Genomic DNA, 20,206 nt, shown 5'->3' on the forward strand with positions numbered 1-20,206 from the left:
CACAAAGAAACAGAATAAGTTATTTCTTTTTACAAACAAAATAGATTTGTTTGTCTGTTTTACAACATCTCTCTAAGCTTTGTCTCTCTAATGTCATGTAATATATTGATATAGAGAACAGCAGAACAAACTAACCATAAACAGATGTAGCCATGTGGTACACGTTCACAGCACAGCACAATTCCATTTGGGCTAGAAAAATCGTCTTTTCTGTCAAAGCAGAGTTTTAGTATTATGTCATCAATTACTTTAGTCTTGCTCAGATGACACAGCAGGTAAGGCTTAAGAAACAAAACTGGATATACTGAAGCTGTAAGAATTAACATATGGCAGAGTTGATGATGAAAAGATGATCATTACATTCATGAACACTGGTGGCATCTTCAGGCAAACTGAACATGGACCGGAGAAAGTGGCACTTTCCCAAGAACCACTTTGTTCATGAGGAAATATGGGAAAGGTTCAGTCACCACACCAGATTCTCTTTGAGGAAAACAAGTCAGCCTTCTCCCAGCATTTCAGGTTTGTCTCCAGCACTACACAACAGCAACTCAAATGTGTTTGTCCGGGCAGTTAGAGGGACCTTGGTGCCTCACAGCTTTTCCTGGTCCTGCTTAGAACTGGGGCTTGCTAACTATACCCAGTGTATTTTTCTTACCCCATGTAATACCCACATGTGATACTCTCACAACACATCATTAATGTCTGTACAGCTCCCTGTGGCAATGGACATGGTCCAAACTGCTTCTTGGTGTCTCAGTAGCTCACTTCTGGAAGGCTTTTTTGTATTGATAGCTGAACATGGTGAAAAGTAAGCATTTCAGGTGAGCAAAAAAACCAAACGCAAATCCCATCAAACCAAGTTCTTTTAAAACAGCAGGATACATCCCAGCCATAGGCTTACACATTTCTACTGTCCTGAAAATAAACTGGAAAATTGTACATGGTGCAGGACTAGCACGAGCCTGCCCATTCTTGACAGTTAATCCAGCTGGCCTTTCAGACATTGACAGCATCATGCAAAGAAAATCAATTACCTGAGATAATCAAATCCACTGTCTTCATCTCAGCTCTCTCATTCATTTAATCTAATTCTTGAGTATTGACATTATTCCAGGCATAATGGGAACAAAAGTGCTTCATTAGAGGCAGTGCCTGGACATATTCAATAGTGTAGCAAGAGCTAACAAAGCTCTGACAAATGCAGCCGTGCTGCTGTGAATAAACTGACAAGTGGTAAAACTAAAAATATGTGCTTCTCAAAACAACCTCTAAAGAAACAGTGTTTTCAGGTGAAGGTGCCTTGCTCCCAGGAAGGTTTCATCCCAAAGTGCTTTATCACCACATGGGAAGATAAAGGTTAGCAGTGCCTTGAGCACAGTCTGAGCTGAAGATGTTCAGGTTAAAGGTGCAGCCTGGCTGCTGTAACAAACAGTGACTCTTGAGGTAACACAGCCAGAGTGCTCAGATTGAGGTAGGGCAGGAGACCCCGGTTTCAACAAGAATATGCTTTGATTTTGGCATGAGTAATCCTACAAGATGTCAGATGAACATTAAAATAATTAATTAATGATAAAAGCAGCAAGTAGTGAAATAAGAAAGGAAGTTCACTTGACAAGTAAAGGCTTATCAAGAGGTGAAAAAATTTCAGTCCAAGATGGGTCTAAACCAAAACCAAAACATGAAATACTTAATAAAAAATGATTATGTTTTATGTGTGACTCCTGATACAGGTAATATTTAAAGGTTTTGTTGTGTGACTGGACACCAAGATACAAAAAGGAAAGGTATGAACCTTAAATTTGAGCCGTTTTATATCCTCATTATTTTCCACTCAAATAATCTGTAAGAGCTGCAGAGTATGTAGCCCCCAGGTCACTGAGTATTATTATCATAATTTAAAATGCAACTATTCATTCAGTATGAGAATGCAGACTTTCAATGACAAACATTTCTATTAGAAAGTAGACCTTGTATTAGAATGCTAATTGATTCATCATCTACTTCACACATAGTTTATAATAATCAGAAAGCTTTATTTCCTAAAGAATTCTAAAGGTGGAACACATTTTATAGTGTTAGTATCACTCTTTCCATTACATCCTCTGGGACACAGAACACTGAAATATAATTGTTATTTAATTTCAAATCAATGCTCTACTATTAGTGGATTTTGAAAGTCCTAGACATTAGTGTTACCTGTTACCTCATTAAAATGGGAACATTTAAATAAGTACAATAGAGCTGTGGGTGTTTCCTCACTCTTCCTTTGCATTTTGCTTAGATATATATTGTATTATTTGGTCTAATTTTCAGGTCCTCACTCAATACTGCATTTATTCAGTACTCATTTGGTCAGCATTCCAAGCATTTTCAATTACTTTAATACGTCCAAAATAATATCCACTAAGTGTCAATGTAGTCAAGTTAAAAATGGGGACATTTTGATTTATGAGGCATTCCATTTTATGTATCAATATAATATTTAGGTGTTAGTGCTAATTTTGGCTTATTTATAAGGGTTATGTGTTATTGGACAAGCAATTCAAGCATCAAAAAAATCTGGCACCCGGACTGAGGACCAGAATTTAACATACGTCCAGGAATCTCTGGAATACCAAAAGCTCAATGTGTTTTGTATTATTCTTGGCATCACAGTTGCTGAAAGCCATTACAGATTCCAATGTTGTTTAATCAGTGCTGTGAATGTTACAACCACCCCCTGAGGTTACAAACTGTGAGGAAAATCTACTAAAAACCCCCAACTTACCCAACATGGGCTCCAATATGGATGCAGAGGACTAAGCGCACAGAGGAGTTAAGTGATTTCCTACTGTGGGCATCTAGATTTTTATGTTCAAGGAGTCTTTTCTGCAAGCTGTTCTCTGAAACAATTTCATTACTCTTTACCAGCCTGAGGATGAAGTCAGCTGATTTTCCCAGCTGATGAATAGCTCTATTCAAAGACCCAAGCTTTGGGTTAATAATTGAGCCGTCCCCTTCTGGGAGTAGCTTAAGGGCAGGAGGTGGGTTTGGTGCCTCAGAGGTCCCACTGCTGCCGGGAGCACAAAGGGGACAAGGGCTTCCAGGAGCTGACTCTTGAGGCGACAGGGCAGGTTTGTGCATGGGGACAGACATACCAGCCAGTTGCTCCTGAACTGGAACGCCCCTTGATGAGGCTGCAACAGCACCAGCAGAAAATTAATAAACAGAGAACCATAGGCACTCTGAAGGACCAGTATGAGCTTTACAACAAACCAGCATAAGTTTTAGTTTTATATTAATAGGTTTTGCTGACAGCCTTAATATTACAGGCCACAGCAATTAATTTTGAGTGCTGTCATTTACTTGCTTGTCTCCAGCAGCCACAAACCAGGTGCTGCTTCAGGTGATCTGAAATCCCAGTGACCACTTCTGCTCAGGGCTCTGGTATGAAGAATGTGCCCTGCCCCAGACTTTCAAATGCATCACAGCTGCCTTAGAACCTTAAAATGCAGACAGGTGCTGAAAAATTATATCTTAAAGTGGGAATTTAGAGTTTTTCAGTTGGGCACTGTGAACTGAAACAGGCAACAGCACATTGATGCTTTGAGTTTTCAAACAGAATATTTTCATTCTATTTAAATTATGACTTGCAATTAGTGAGAACTTGAAATATGTTTTTAAGAAGTAGGTAGAAAGAGATCCCTAGAAATTTGAGAATTTCTGATATTGTGCATTAGATAAACTTGTGCTTGGAGTTCCACTGAGAATAGCAATCAGCATTGGTTCTATGCCAGTTGCTTATAGAATTGTCTTTAAAGCTGTTTTCTTAGTTCTATTGCTATGAAAGGCCACATGAGACCAAACTTGCTGATTCTCCCACTTACAGCTGTTCTGCAATAGAAACAGCCAGGGATTTTTTTTTCCACTGGGTTTCAAGATTCTTTCTGCTTGACCGATGAATGAAAGATAAACACTACATACTTTATGCAGTTAGACAGACTGTTCAAATGAGATATGAGGGGAAGTATGCCAGAGCAGGCACACTCAGCACATATTCTTGACTTATAATTGGATCAACATTCAACATGTGCGGGAAAGAATGGTTTTTACATTTTTTTAATTTCCCCTGCCTACAGATGCAGTACCAACTAAGAGCTTTAGCAATAACAATAGAAAGGCAAACAGCAGTAGAGAAATCTGCTCCATTTTTTGCCATGGAGAGATGTGTTTTTCCTCTCCTAGTCTGAGTATCAGATCTTCCCATCTTTTATAACCTGGGGGGAGCTTCCAATGTAGTCACAGCAGGTACATGGTATCAAATAGCCTCTGAGGACAACATGTCTGTAACTAGGTTTAAGATAAAGTTAAGAAAAAGGGGCGAAGGTTTTTAACTAAAAGGAGGTTGATTCAGGCTAGATAAAGAAGACATTTTTGTGGAAGTAGTGATACACTGGCACAGGTTGCCCAGAGTGGCAGTGGATGCCCTATCCGTGGAAGTGTTCAAGGCCAGGCTGGACGGGGCTCTGAGCAGCCAGATACAGCAGATGGTGTCCCTGCCCAGGGCACGGGGTTGGACTTGATGATGTTTAAAGGTCTTTCCCAACCAAAAGAATTCTATAATTCTGTGAAAAAGCAAAAATATATGCTTACTTCTGACATGAACTGAAACTAGAATCTTCTAAGAAGAAAACCTGTTAGAAGATACAGGATTGAGACCTTTCAGCCTTTACCTTCCTCAAAAGTTATCAACTTTTTAATCCCAAAAAACAACACCAGGAGTTGAAACTGAAATAGTCAAAATCATCTTCTTTCCTCTCCTTCACAGCTTGCACCAGTACCACCATATTTTACTACTGGTGGCAGCATCACAGGTGTGTTCCTGTGTATCCCCCCATCCACAATATTCTAGCCACAGGAAATAATTTCTGACAGCAGATCTTAAATTTTGTCTGAAGCTGTTTTTCCTAACGTGACCTTTATTGGTAATCACATTGCCTACGTGGTTTCCTTTATCTTTTGTGGAATGGTGCTTTCCCATAGAAAGTGGTACTTTCTTCTCTCTGAAAACTGCCAACAGCTCCGGAATGGAGAGGTCAGACAGGAAAGCAACATCTGCAAAACTAACACTTTTCATTTCTGGAAAGGCTTGAACAATGTTACCTACAGGCACCCAGAACATTTCCACATCAAGTAGAGAACAAGGATGGAAGCTTCTACCCGGGGTAGCTGGGATGTGACAATTGCAAGAAGGAAAAAACAGAGGCAATCGGCAGAAAGTTTCATGCAAGCTCTGTTACAGGGGCATGGCAGAAAAAGAAGCCATGGGAAGGGTTGCCCCGACTTTTGTCTGACAGGGATCCCTCGCCACTTCTCTGTCTAGCATCCTTTCCCCCGAACACGCTTGAAACTGAAAAGGGGTGTAAGCGAGATTAAGCAAAGGAGGAGTGGCAAGGAAGGGGCAACGCTTAAAGGCTCCTATGGGGGCTTAAGCGAGCAATAACAGGGGGACATCTCTCTCCCTGTGCCGCCCACGCCCGGCCGGGGGCGGGCTCGAACCCGCGGCGCGGCGGGCGCAGAGCTCGGCCGGCTGCCAGGCTGCTCGGAGCTGCCTCCGCCGCGGGGCCGCGGCTCCAGGTAAGGCGCGCCGGCCCCGGGGATCGCGGCACCCTCCCGCCGGGACTGGCCCTGCACCGCTCTCTCCCTCCCTTCTCATCCCTCCCCCTCCGCTCTGCTGTCTTCGTAATTTAAAAAAAAAAAAAAAAAAAAAAATTAGTATTTCATTTCTGAGGTATCATTATTCTGCTGGATTAAAATAACCCAGAATAACTCAAATTTCAATTAATAAATCAAAGCGAAGAGGTGAGTGCCTCCCTTCGAAGGCTGCAAAACCTTGCTTTTAAAAGCAGTGAGTGGCAGATGGAGAAACTTCTCAAAGAAAGATAATGTAAGAGCCAGCTCCCATTTTTCCCTCCAATTCCCCATCAAATCTGCATCTCACCTCAAATGAATACATAGATGAACAATGTGCTAGTACTTAAAACAGTGTACAAAATTTAAAGTAAATCACATTGATTAAACCTGTTGTTGAGCACTGAGTAATGAAGAAAGGGAATATTTGAATTTAATGAAAGCATATTATTTCTCTAGGAAGCTCTTTTTTCCTAATTCTTAAAACAAAACCAAATTCCTATATACTCACTTTCAATGTCTATTCAAACTTCGTAAACAGGATTCTTAAAGGTTGCTTGCCATCATGAACACTCCAGGTAATTCTAATGACCTGTCATAGAATAAAGCTAAAGCAGTTTGTGCTGAAGGAAAAGGAAGATCCTGCAGCAGGCACGCACTTACAGATTTAACTAATCTTCCCAGGCGGTAACTGTGGAAAAAATTGGAAACACATATTTTATAGGAAAAATGCCTCTTGCTTTCAAAGCCCCTCGTGTGATTTCCCTCAGAACAAATTCCTGATGACTTTGAGCTGAGCTCCACATCTCAGTTGGAATAACTCCTCTGACTTCAACCTTAGGAGGTACAAAAGCTTGCAGCTGAGCCCAGGACACTCAACTTGGACAACATTCACATTTTTGTATGGTTGTACAATTAAATGCATTTTATCCTGTGATTATTATTTGCTAAAATATGTAATTCTACTGAGTAATTTTAAGTATATTGATTTCTACAGTTAATTTTGAATACAAAAGCTTTGTAGATTTTTAAAAAACCTGAAGTGCTTTGAAAACCGATTTTCTCCCAGTCTTCATCTTGTTGCGCTGCTCAGAATGGTTAGTTTGTAAATCTCCTGGTTATGGGACACTTAGCAATTCACTGAGGAATTTGAGTCTAAGACCTTGGACCCAAACTGAGAAGTAGATATTTGGTGACGAAGATGAATAAAGTCTTCTCTGGAAGGTTTCAGATATGCATAGCAAAAATCAAACCCAGAAAAGTCTATGATTCAAATTCATAACTTGAATTGAAAAAAAGGTGCATCTCTAGGGTATATTCCCTTCCTTCTTCCCCTTTGCCCCCAAACTAACAAGAATTTGCAACTGGAAACAAAATTAATTGCACACCAAGGGGCTGTTCTCTGTCATAAATCTCAAAAGCACATTGCACAAAATTCAGCAGGGAGAGAAGATGGATATGACTGACCCTAATCTGCTACTGCAGGGCTCTTATTTTTCCCTCATAGCCTCCAAGGTCTGTTCAGAGACAGAGTGACATGACGCTCATTCTCCCAGGCCAGAGGCTGCATGAGGGAAGCTGCAGGAACATTAGCTGGCTCCTGGATAGGCTCTACAATATGAGAATGCTGAGCAAACCTCACAGTCACCAGGGTCTATGTGGGGAGACTCTCCTCCAGGTTAAGGGCTAGAAGATTCTAGATCTGCTAACTTTGATAAGGAACAGGAGTTTAAACTGGCATAACAAAGGCAGGATTTCATTTGTCTTTCCAAATCAAGTTGTTATTTTCTTAATCTGAACCAGCATATCCTGTCCAACTTTCTGGATTTTCAACTATTTAGCTTAATCATATCTAGTCTGATAGTGCCCAAACAAAACTGTCTCCATTTTGCTGTAGGTGATAAAATCACATTATCCTGGTCTGTGTGAGTAGTGGAGGTATCAGTGCTGCAGGAGCACTCTGTCTTCCTTCAGCCTACATTTGTGGGTGCCCTTTGGAAATCTGGTGACCTGAAGTGCTCCCCCAGGCATCCGTCAGGTCTCACATGGTCGATGGGAGACCACCCAAGCCATCAGTGTTTGCCACACTACGGCTGTGTGCACCTTCCTGCACAGTTGAAACCTTTGCAAAGGTGCCTTTGGGGGTTCATTCATCATCTGCAGCCTCTGAAAGTTCCCTGCCCCTCTGACCCAACTCAAACTCATTCATTCTTTAAATTGCACAAAACCTGAGCCTCATGCCCTCTTGAAGCCAGGTGGGTGGGCTGTGAGTTGTGACTGTAAAACTGGTGTGGCAGAAGGTAATCCACACTTGTCTGTGGGAGTGGGTGCGGGAGGACCTTGGAGTGTTGACAAACACCTTAAGAAGCCAGTAGAGGTCTCAGATTTGAGAGACCTGTATTTTGGTACAAGAGGACCCAAACATTTGCAGATTTATGTAGAGGTCCAGCTGCCCAGATAGCAGAACTGTGCTGTACAGAGCAAAAAATTTAAAAAGAGTCTGTATGCACATAAACCCAACCATTTATAACCCCATAAACTTCTGATTTGTTTGGGTAATTACAAATGGCAGTAATCATCAGCCATGACTCAAACACCACTAATATGCCAGACTACTGAGTGTCAGCTATCTAAAATCATATTTAGGAACAAGGGGAAGATAAGTTACTTAATTGTCTACCTTTTAAAACTAGGAAATAGCCTGTGTGGCATATTTTCTGTGGGTTTCCCAGTAGATATAAGCAGAGCTTGTAATGGGCACTACATTTAAGCAGTCACATGAACACATTAATTTCTTAAAACCTGTTCTCTGAATGTTTATTACTACAACCATTTCTGTGCATTGTTGAAACCTTTCAGTTCAGTGTTGTGCTGGTTGGAAGCAGGACATCTGGCACTTGCTCCATGAAGTTAACTCCTAGAATTGTATTGTCATCCTAAGCACCCATTTGTTAGAAATCTGAAATTAATTTTCCAGGAAAACTGTATAATGTTAACAGTATCTCTGCCAGTTATTTCCCAGTTAATCCACAATATGTACTGTATTTAAAGTACACAGAGTGAAAACAACAGATAAATGTATAAAATAATCCTATCATAGGTTATGTAACTTACTCTAAGGCTTTGAGGTTCATAAAATTGATAATACAGGGAACTTGGTGAGAAATAATTTGGTGCCCTCAATCCAGGGCACCAAATGTCTCTCATGTACTTAATTATGTAAGTATTAGCAACATACTGCTAGTCCCTACTCCTTTGGTGGCTAGAAGTGCTGATACTGAAAAAAATTTTAAAGGCTGCAACAATAGATTTGTTTGACTTCAATTCCAACCTTCCGTGTATTTTGAGGACAGTGATTTTACATGTTAACTTGTCCATTATTTGGGACATTGAAGTAAATCCCTGAGTTGTTGCTGATACAGTCTGAAATCATGCATGCTATGCTCATTTTTTTAAAAATAAATGTATTTGTCATACAGATTTATTTGGGATAACTTTAAAGATTCTCATGTAATGCCTATACCTATATAAACAATTTCCAATTATGAAGTTTCAATTACAGCTTGTTTTGCAGAGAAGCAATTTTCATTTTTGGTGAATCTTAAGTTCATTCTACTTTTTTTAAGAGTATGACCTTATGTTGTTGAAAGGTATCTTTGACAAAAACAATTCAGAGTACAGAACTTGAGAAGATGCTCTCAGACTGGAGCAACTTCCCAAGCTTTTCATTGAGAAAAATGACACTTCTCTTACCTGGCACACGTGACAACTGTATTGATCAGATCATTGTATAACTGGAATCCAGTGTTTCACTTTGAACTGTTGAGAGATATAGCAGCAGTAGAGACCTAACAGCCATTCAATTGCTGACATAATACTGTCATAACAGATGGCCCCTGCACTGCCTGTCTGCAGAGAAAACATGACAAGACAGCTACTCTCTATGGACCAAGTAAATCTAACTTTGATTACTTGCCCAAGGAGACTTGCATGGTTTATGCCCATGCTAGGCAGATCAGATGTGCCTAGGGTTTAGAAACAAGCTAGCTGGTATGCCAAAAGCCACTTTGCCAGCCAAGTAAGAGGGTGCCCCTTATAACAGGATGCAGACACATGCATTTGTCCACTTCCATCCATCAATTCCCCAGTTAAACCTGAATTTTTGCTGCCAGTGGGTTTTATTCCTTCTTTCTAGTTTGCCCCATTAAAAAAATCCCTCAATACTTTTCACTCGAGCAGCACTCTCTGCAGTATTAATCCTAACATGAAAAAATATTTGAATGTGTGAAAATTTTGCATTTCTTTCTCTTTCAGGAAGTGTTACAAAGTATCATGAAAGTACAGCTATTACAGACAGGCATCCAGATTAACACAAATACAGATATCATGGCACTTTATTCCACAAAGTGCTTTGTCTGTGACTACTGTCAATCTGTTTTATGCATTTGACTTTTCCCAGCTGTGGTGGTTTTGGCTGAAGTAGAGTAAATTTTCTTCACAATGGCTAGAATGTGGCTGTGTTTTGGATTTGTGCTGTGAACACAAGTGTTGATATTTTAGGGATGTTTTAGTTACTGCTGAGCAGAGCTTGAACAGAGTCAAGGCCTTTTGTGCTTTTTGTACTACCCCACCAGCGAGGAGGCTGGGGTTGCAAAAGAATCTGGGAGGCGACACAGCTGGGACAACTGATCCAAGGGGTATATCCCCTCCACTTCCCAAACTTATCTTGTGACTGCCTTCCATCTACACACTCCCTTTCTCCCACCAAGTCCTTAGTGTTTCCAGCTTTCCATCGTTTCTCCTCCAGTTGGTTCATTTCAATCTAACAAACAGAGGATTAAGTCAAGAACAGATGAGCTCACTGGTTACTTTGCAATTCTAGTGGACAATGCCGGCAGAGAATCCAGAGCAGGGGAGGCAGCTGTATGTCTCTGGCACTCTGGGTGAATCCCTCCTGAGTTTCCAGCTGCTTTTCAGTCAAGCACTTAAAGGCACTGTCATTCAACAGTTTGGACGTGGAATTAAAATGCAACTGTGATGCTAATTCAGTTTATATTCTAAAACTCACCATCTGCTTTTTATTTTAAGATAATTCTGCACACAGTTTTAGATGCCTGCAGTAGTAGCCATGGGAATTCAAGCATATGGCCACTGCCATATGACAAAGTGTATTATCTAATAATTTCTAGTCTTCCCCATGCATCCACTTGTGCATAAGGTACTTCAACATAATAGGCATCTCATCCTTTAATTCATTCACACAAAATTCACTTCCAGTGAAATCTTCAGATATTGCTACTACCTCTGCCAGCTGTCTGCCTCACCCCATTTCAGCCTCAAACGTTTGTGAAACTTGCATAATTCACTTTTCCTGTCATGCTGAAGATAATAAATAACCGAATTCCCATGAGAAATGTCAAAACATTGGATGGCACTTTACAGTCCTAATCTGATCTGAATAAAAGTAGGAAAATGTTGTCTCGTCATATGAGAAACTGGGGCAGATTTGTTACCTTCACCTCAATTAAATGTTTAGAACAAGATGTATCAATATACGCACAATAATTTGGACAGCATGTACCCTGTCTAGTTAAACCAAATGGCTCAAAATTCTATGCAGAAAACAGGTTATGCTTATTTTTCTAGGGTGAGAGGAAAATATTATGAGTTCTGCTGAACTAGTTTTAAAAAGCAGTAGTTCCCTAGGTACATGCATGCAGGAAGGAATCCTGCTGTGAATGTGTAGTATTTGATAAAGAAATGCGTGACAGGAAAGGTCCAGATGTGCAAACATGCCAAGGGGCAGGCTTTTCAGCAGAACAAACCAGCTCAGTAAGCCCCATAAAAAAGGGGCAGCAGAGAAAATGTGTGTGTGCATGCAAGCATGTACACACATGCAGCAGAGATTTATATATCCAGCTTAAGTATTATCTGTGAAACCGCTTAAGACTCCAGTAGTCACCCAGTTCTGATCCTTGGCTGGCATACAGCTTCCCTTTGCAGTGATGGCAAGCCAGTTGACATGGCAATTAGATCTCTTGATTAGTATTTCTTATACAGAAGTAAAAGATCTTCTCCCTTATGAAAGTATATGTACCGTAGGATGGATTTGATCTTTCATGTGTTAAAGACCAAAATTCTCCACCCCAGCCTCCCTAAAATTGCTATCTTGGATATTCGTGAAGAACTGAAAGTAAACCAGTTGCCTTAGAAAGAAATCAGTAATAAGCCCACTCCATCTTCAGTAAAAACTGAACCCAAACAAGTACAGAAATATCCATAGGTTTCCTTAATCTGTTTATAAAGGATCTTCAGTCATATTAGGAGCTCATAGTAGCAATTCAAAAGCTAAATATAAAAGCAGCTTTGTGAAGTACTTATAAAGTCAGTAAGAGGCTTTTTATTTTTAGCGTGTTTTCCTGTGAGATAAAGATAATGAATGTAGAAAGCATCCAAACCCAAAATGAGATACGCAAAAGAGATCCCACGATCTGCACCAGGGGTGTTACAGAATCAGCGTGTAGAGAGCAATGTTCTGACAACACCATCTGCTCCTTTGTGCTGTTTTGCCCTTTTACCAGCTCTCTTAATGTCTCATGCATGATTTTCTGTGGGAGTCAGGAGGAGTGTATGATTTATTTTGACATTAATATTTACCAGGCTGGTGTATGCTTAAAGTAGCCCGGATGTTGAGAATGTTTGCTTGTTTAAAAAGCCATTAAAATGGCTTTCCTTTTTCTTTGGAGACATTAACAACTTATTTTGTCACTTCACTGTTGCATAAAAGTCATACCCCACTCACATGGCAATTATTTAGGTAAATACCACTAGTTTTGCTCTTACTAGAACTGTAGACTGAAAGAAAAATTACTTTGGTTTTTAAAAAGCTTGCTGGCATTTTACATTGGTCACTAAAGAACAGTGAAACAAAGTTTCAGGTTGTGAAACTTCAAATTCTTTACTATAAGCAATTTAGTGGGAAATTAAAATGCAAAATACTCCTGCAAAACTCATTCTGGACACTGAGAATATTATGTTTGATTGCCCCTTCCTGAAACCTAAAACAAGTATTTCATTTGCCTTTATTAACATTTAACAGCTGTCTTGCAGATCCTGGGTAGGTAGCGTTTCTGACATGTAGGGTTTTTTAGTTTTGAAGCAAGTCTTACAAATAAGGTTTCTATTCTCTGATGTGTGCACAGCCTGTGCATTTCAGATCTGTTGCATGGCTGCATTACACTACAGATTGATACTCTTCTCATCCAGAAATGGATTACAGAGCTGACAGATTCCTTAAAATAACCATGATGGATGTGAATCATACTGACAAAAGCAAAGTCCCATTCAGAAAAGACATCTTGCCTCAGCCAAACATTTTCATGAATGTGGATGGTTATATATGATTTATATACAAAGGATTTTTTTTTCAATAGCTATAGATAGAAGCCTATAATTTCATTTTTTCTCATTACCAAAAAGATTACCAGAGTTACATATCAGAGGTGTTGATCTACTTGTGTACCAGAGAGGTTGTGTTTAAACAGCTCTGTGTTCTAAGATGGAGTCATGTGTTGTTCCTTAAGAAGAGATGCTGATATGCCAGAGATGCACTTACTCACAAGCATGAATAGCAAAGACAAAACTCAGTGTTTGCAATTCTCCTCCACAAGAATACATTATTTTTTCACAGCAATTACTTTTCCTAGTATTTAAAGGACAGTGACAAAAATGAAAGAGCTGTAGTACACTGGAATGCAGCTTCTGCTGGTAAGTTAAATTAATCCTGGTGCCATCTCTTTTTTCAAGTTTTGAGATTTTCTAATCTATGTAGATATTTCCTAATACATTTATAGTAGAAGTTATTCAAGACACAACATCTTTAGTGTTGGAAATTCATGTGTTTAAAATGCATATGTGCTGTAAAACATTACCTCTGCACTTTTTGTTTTTTAGGAGCTACAAGAACTTCTGAAAGAACTTGTGAAAATGTGCAGTCTTAAGTGCTGCAGTCTCAGAGCCCTTTTCCTATTGCTGCTCTATAGGTAAGAAGTATTTGCTAAAAATATTATTTCTTCAATATATTACTATATCAGTTGGTTTATAATAAACTTACTTATAGTTAGAAACTTATCTGACCTGGTAACAAAGTAAAATACTCTTGACATTTGAATCTTGCCTCTTACAAAAATGAAAGAACCTGGGTATTAATAACAGAAATGGAAGACTGAGCTTCATGAATCTCAGCTGCCTTGATTAACAGATTTTTTTAGTTGGAAAGATTGATGAGGAAGAAAAAGAATGGAATTTATGAAACATGTGAACCCTCAAATGAAGGATTACTGGGTACAGAGTGAGTACTGTATCAGATGCTTAAAAAATTCAGGCAGGCACGCAGTCCTTGCCTGGAGCACAGTGCCTTGCCCAAGGACAGAAGCACACAGTCCACCTAGATTTACTACAAGCTTGAGATAGTAAAATCATTGTTGTACACTGAAAGGAGAGTATCTTAAGAAGAATTACCTATTTGAAACACTGTTTTCTTATTCTCTGTTATGAAATCGTGAAGTCTTTAGGAAATCTGAGTTGCGTTAAGCTGGAAAGTGAAAATTATCCCCTCTGGCTACAAGTAACCCTTCTAACAGTGCAGCTGCCATGACAAAAAACATAGAAATGGAGTATTTAAAATATATTCCTTCTATAAAAATGGGGAAAAATATTCTTTAAGTAATTCTAATAAGAAAATGTAAGCATGGACAGGTTAAACATCGTCACCACTACCTTCAACTGAAGTATTTAAAATCTGTGAGTGAATTATCTATCTAGAATTGCCTAACCTACTTCATCTCGCAGTAAATTCCTCACAATAAGATTTTGTCTGAGCTTTAATTCAAGTGGGTGTGCAAGCACACATTTAGATAAAGCCTTCTCTTAGTAGTGGGGACAGGTGGAACAGTCCCCTGAAAGTGAGTTTAAAGCATCCACCTCCCCCACCTTCTCCAGTCCTATAAAGAGATCTTTGTCCAAAATACACATTTGTTCTAATTCCACCTTCCTTCCTCATCAGCTGTGACTTGCCACACTATAATAAGTGGATGACTCATGGCTTAGCAATAATAAAACACTGCTAAGAGACCAACAATTTCAGAAGCACTTAAGCAACAAGGAGGCAAAATTCCCCCAGGAGCTCAGCCTGTGGTACACAGTTCATTATTATCAGGCAGACTTTGTGACTCCTCTTAGAGCTTCATCTGGCTGCGAGTGTCCAGAAGCACAGGCATTTCATTCCTGAGTAGCATCCATGGGGGTTATGTGCACATAGAGCTCCTGTACAAGTGCTTGGATACAAGTGCACATTGAGCTGATGTGGTCCTGTTTTACCCAAATCCAGAGACAGGCTGAGAAGCAGCTCTGGCCCTTGGTTCTCACAGATAAGATGATGCTTGGGTACAAAAATTCATTTTTCCAGTGCACAAGTCAGGAGGGGTTTGTGAAAGCACTGTTTAAAACAACAACTATCCTGCTTGGCACTGAAACAGGGAAATATTTCTAAGCAAAACCCAAGGGCTAAGGTGCACCCAAAGCAAGGGCCATGATTTCTTGCCAAGTGGTCCCTTAGACATTCACTTGGATAAGCCCTGCCCAGCATGTGAAGAGAGTTTCTTCTACTGAATAATTTACAATCAATAATGTTGTGAGGTTGTTTCTTTTCTTTTCTATCTCTCCCTGCCTAATGACACTTCTTCACTTTACTTAACACTAAATTTCATTACAATCACATATCTGGGCAGTTGCCTGGATGATTGCCTTCCCAGAAGTTTGTTGTTTTTATTCTTTAAAATAGTAATGACAAAATTGAGGCAAATTTATCATTACCAGGAATCAGCTTAAGTAAATGTGTGCTATTTGGTCTGCAGAAGGGTTCCCACTTGTTTCAGATAGGGTGTTTTTAACATAAAGAATGCTAGCCTGGGTTTAAGGCATTAGAGACAGAAAATTCTGTGGAATGTGTTTGTTTTGGTTTTTTTGCTGAGCTTAAGAGCACTTAGAGCACTCCCCCGTTTGTTCTTGTATCTGGTAACATAATGCTACAGTTTCAACCTCGCCATTTAACAAAACAATGGTGACAGTACTGTGTTTCAGAGCAGAGAATTAATCAGTGATGTAGTAGGTTTTGCTACAGTTTATCTGCAAAGACCATATAAAACCCTGTATCATTGAGCACAAGTATGAAACCAGAAATAACACCTTTATTTGCATCTGTAAGCCTGCTGCCCGCCAGTGAATTGCCTGAAAAAAACCGTTTTTTATTCTTGTTTTCCTGAGGGGAGTGTTTCAAGAGCTTGTTCAGACTGCATCTGGCATTTTGTTTATCTTCTCGCAGTTCTAAGGTGTTCCTGTCTCTTTCATGATACATAACTTATGACAAAAAATAGCCAGAAAAAATATTCTCCTATATGTGTCTAGACTGTACTATTGCTTAAATCAGTGATATATGCTACTGTTTAGGGCAAATGTTCCTTTTTCCCCCTCCAGTTACCCCATTCTGTTTAGACAATAACTTGAAAGTACCTTAAATAACAAGCGGTTGTTGTACCTTTCAAGTTTAGCCAAGCCCACAAAAGTTCTCCATTTTTGAGCCACAAGAATGACTCAGGAAAAGAAATAATTATAATTCAGCTTTTATAAAAGCAACCAGAGGGCATTGAACCTGATGAGTTAAAGCATTTATTATATGTTGACAGCCCAGATCAGATAGATATTCTCAGCTGAAAAATAATTATATACTCACAGTCTTGTTCTGTAAAAGCCAATTCACTCCTCAGTTGGAACACCTGTTGCAAGGCAATTCCATGCTTAGATGCATGCCAAGGTATTTTGCACACATCAGGAAATATGTATTAACATACAGCTTCCTTTAACTGTAAAACATATATTTAACACAAATATAGGTTAAAAGAGATGTTTTGATGCATTGATGAGAAGATGCAGATGCATAAGTGGAATGAGCCTCAGCTTTTACTTTATCTTTTGCACATGTGTGCAGCTGCGAGCTCATGGTGGCTGAGCTGTGAGTGGAGCATGTGAATCAAAGAGCACTTTAAAGGAAACAGGGCATCATCCCTTAAAACACAGAAACCCCAAACCACTCAAGGCACAGAAGCTCTGTAGGTTCCTTATCTTTCAACATTGACAAGCTGCCCCTGAGGATCCCCCAAAGTTAGCAGGGTGGTAACACCATTCACTCATGTTTAGGAGGCCTCAGGTTCCTCTCACTTAATTGCCTTGCTATGATAGGACTTCTCTGAGGTTTTGTGGCCAAACAGCACACAGGGGATCATGCCTCATTAATTCACAGCCTCAATTACAGCACAACAGCTTTCCCAGGCTTACTTAACCATAAAACTCAAAAGACCAGTGATAAGAGGCTACACATCATGTGTTAATAAGGAAAATTATGAATTACCACAGGTCATTTAAGGGAAGGACTTCCATAAAACTTTTAAAGATACGTTTTAGAAAATAGGAGTTAATGATAATGAACCAGACCACTCTGCAATTGCATACTGATCAGCAGAACAATGTTATACCCTTGCAGTAGAAAAGAAACAAGTTTTCCTTTAACATTTCACAACATGTAAAACTTATTCAAGAACAATCCAGTAAAGCTGTGAAATTAAACTCATGCAGCTCACTGAACACTTAGCTAAAATTTGTATGTAATTAACAGACATCTATTCCAAGTCCAGTATTTAAGAAATTAATTACATTCAAATGCATTTCCAATTTTAAAACTTTAATGCAACATAAAACTGGCCTTCTTATTTATATTCACATCTCAACTCAACATGACTGTGTTTGTTTCTTTAGGAAAAAACTTACAGGATAAACTGTCTTTATTTCAATGCTGGCATTACTCAAGGGTATGCTTAAGTAACAACATCATTCTCTGGCAATATAGAAATAAAATCCAGGAAAAAATAAAGGAAAAAAATGGTTATTCAAATAGCTGAGATATTTGTGCTACAAGGCAGCTAATGAAAAACAGCTACTTCTGTGACAATAGGGTCTGCTGAATAAAAAAATTAACAGCAATAGCAGCTTTTGAAGCCAGTGGACACCACATCTAAACCCACAGTGTGATTTGGCCACGTGTATTCAGTGAGATCATGTTAGCATTTGAGCTTTGCCAGTTTAAGATACTGGATTATTCCAAGTGGATGAAAGTGTCAGTGTCCTGACAAAATGACTCAAGCTTTCTCAGAAACAGCAAAATTAAAATCAAAATATCAAGCTTTGGAAAGCTACAAGAGACCCAGAAATATAATGCAGAAGAGCAAGCAGAGTTTTCAGGACCAGCTCTAGAAAAAACAGAGACTAAGAAATTTGGTGAGGATTTAGCACTATAAGGAAAGACCACAAAACACTGGTAACCCTTTACCTAATGGTTTACTCTTAGAGCCTTCTGCTAGAAGCAAATCACCTCAGCTACCTCTCTTGCACCTACTGTAGGAGAGCTAGTCACTCTTAGGGACCAGTCATGCCCAGAGCAAGGGGCAAAAGCCACAGACCCTTCTCCTGGTGATTATATGGGTGCCTGCTCTCCATCAGCAGAGACAGTGCCTCTGCCTGCAGCCAGCTGGGCTTCGCTGAGTCAATCAATTATGTGCTTCTCACCTTCATAATTCATACCCCACCTTTCTCAAATCATTGGGAACAAGTAGTTGGTACCATCTGTGCTTTAATTTCTGAAGAGCACACCCTGCTCACCTTCTTGGGGTGCTCACCTTCGAGGTTAGGCAGAGATGGGTTGTAATTATTTATATATGACTTCTGAACATAGGAACAAAGGAACTACTTGAATTCTCATTATGCTTCACTGATTTTGCCCAACTGGATTATTTCTGTAACCTGTTTAAAAATTGTGTTGTGAAAGCAGAATTTTAAGAGTGTTTTTATGCACTAGTCTCTGAGGTTGGTTTCTGTTTCTGAGACCTAAATATAATGTATTTCATTATGTGAAGGGAAGCTTAATTTTAAATGCTGAAAGAAACAATAAGCATCCCTTCCACATTCCTAGATTATAACCATAATGCCCAGTTTACAGATAAAGTATTAAAGAAGATTGTTTGTCAGATAGAGTGTTAAGAAATAATAGACTTTGAGGTATAAAAGTGATTTCTTTTCCAATGAGAGGCTAACACAGATTATGAAATCTGATATTTTATGGAATATTGTTCTTTTGATTATGTCCTTTTAAAACATCCTCCTTTTCAATTCTTTCTAGGTCAATGCAAATTCCTGAAACCGAAGGAAAAAGTGAAATTCTACCTCCAACAATACAAAAAATAATAAAAGGGTACAACAAGTATCTACGTCCATTTTTTGATAGTAAGTAGAAAAGCTCTTTCAATAAGACTGAGTCATAACAAAATGTGGTGTCTAAAATTCAGTAGTGAGAGCAAAAGTTCTTTTTCTGTACTTTTTTCCTCTGATTTCTGACAGCCACCAATCTCATTATACATGTTCTGCAATACAATAAGATAGAGTTTTACAGCTTTTGTGCCCTAAGGTGAAACTTGTATATTCCAGGTATTCTCAAGCTAAACTTCCGGATTCTGTTAGAAAACTTGACTACCATTGTATGTGTGCCCTCATGAAATAAGCTGTAACATCTTGCCTATTTAAAAGCATAATTTTCTCTAATTTCCTAAATAATAACTATAAAAAGCTTTGATTAAAGATTTGAAAGCTTTATATATCAAGCTGTTCATAACAGCACAGGCAAATCATGTTACTACGCAAAGTCTTATGTGCATCAGCATGTAAGATTGCAAAAGAATTATTTAATAAATGATTCTTGCCTCAGGTCTTAAAGGTCACTGAACAGATTTACTGAAAAATTATGGGGAGAAAATGAATTGAAAAGGGAAAACGAATCAAAAATGTCAGTTCCCTGCATCAGAAGGCAATGGTCACCAGAATGGAAGGCCCACACAGTCTACTGCATCAAGGCTGATTTTACTGCCCTGCAGTGCAGTCAGGCACCAGAAATCTCAGTGAAAAACATCTCCCTTGTTTGAGTCAGACTAGTGCATGTATCAGAAATACTGAGGAGATACAAATGAAGATCTCTTCCTGGAGAAACTGCAGAACACTGAAGAAGAAAATATTCTGAATGTTGAAAAGAAGCTCAGCACCCTGTGTCTGCCAGAAAATAAACTTGAGGAATGAATGCTAGGCAATAGTTCTTAAGCTAGATGTTCAGAAATGTTAGAGGTATGAATGTCAAATGAAATATTTTACATCTCTTTATATCCTGCTTAAAAAATGATTGACTAATGAGTTTCTAAGACTATACTGCTACCTCTTGCCATTCGAATACCTGGTTCAATATGGATGCTCCACATCATGTGCTGTTTCCGAATCCATTTATAACAATTTTAAGATATACCTGTATTTTAGAGTGAACAAAAAGGGGAAAACTATTTCATCTGTTAGTTTTTATTGTAGTTATCTTAGCTGATGATACAAC

At 39.0% G+C, this 20,206-nt stretch overlaps 2 protein-coding genes across 3 annotated transcripts in view; one reads left to right on the forward strand and one right to left on the reverse strand.

The window, feature by feature from the left end:
* The window catches only part of ENTPD1 (ectonucleoside triphosphate diphosphohydrolase 1), a 54,486-nt gene extending 51,627 nt beyond the window's left edge, over positions 1-2,859 (reverse strand). Inside the window, exon 1 of the mRNA XM_019293915.3 lies at positions 2,771-2,859. Within this exon, the coding sequence (XP_019149460.1) occupies positions 2,771-2,777 (7 nt within the window). The 5' untranslated portion in view covers positions 2,778-2,859. The remainder of the gene's footprint in view (positions 1-2,770) is intronic.
* A 2,657-nt stretch (positions 2,860-5,516) lies between these two features.
* The window catches only part of LOC104696050 (gamma-aminobutyric acid receptor subunit pi-like), a 46,989-nt gene continuing 32,299 nt past the window's right edge, over positions 5,517-20,206 (forward strand). The window contains exons 1-3 of one of the 2 annotated variants that reach the window (XM_010410164.2): positions 5,517-5,619; positions 13,627-13,715; positions 18,959-19,062. In XM_010410164.2, the coding sequence (XP_010408466.1) occupies positions 13,660-13,715; positions 18,959-19,062 (160 nt within the window). In that variant the 5' untranslated portion in view covers positions 5,517-5,619; positions 13,627-13,659. Of the gene's footprint in view, positions 5,620-13,226; positions 13,441-13,626; positions 13,716-18,958; positions 19,063-20,206 lie in introns of those variants that run through there. The other variant, XM_010410157.4, reaches the window with a different exon arrangement.

This window comes from Corvus cornix, chromosome 6 (assembly GCF_000738735.6).
Source record: "Corvus cornix cornix isolate S_Up_H32 chromosome 6, ASM73873v5, whole genome shotgun sequence".
Taxonomy (NCBI): domain Eukaryota; kingdom Metazoa; phylum Chordata; class Aves; order Passeriformes; family Corvidae; genus Corvus; species Corvus cornix.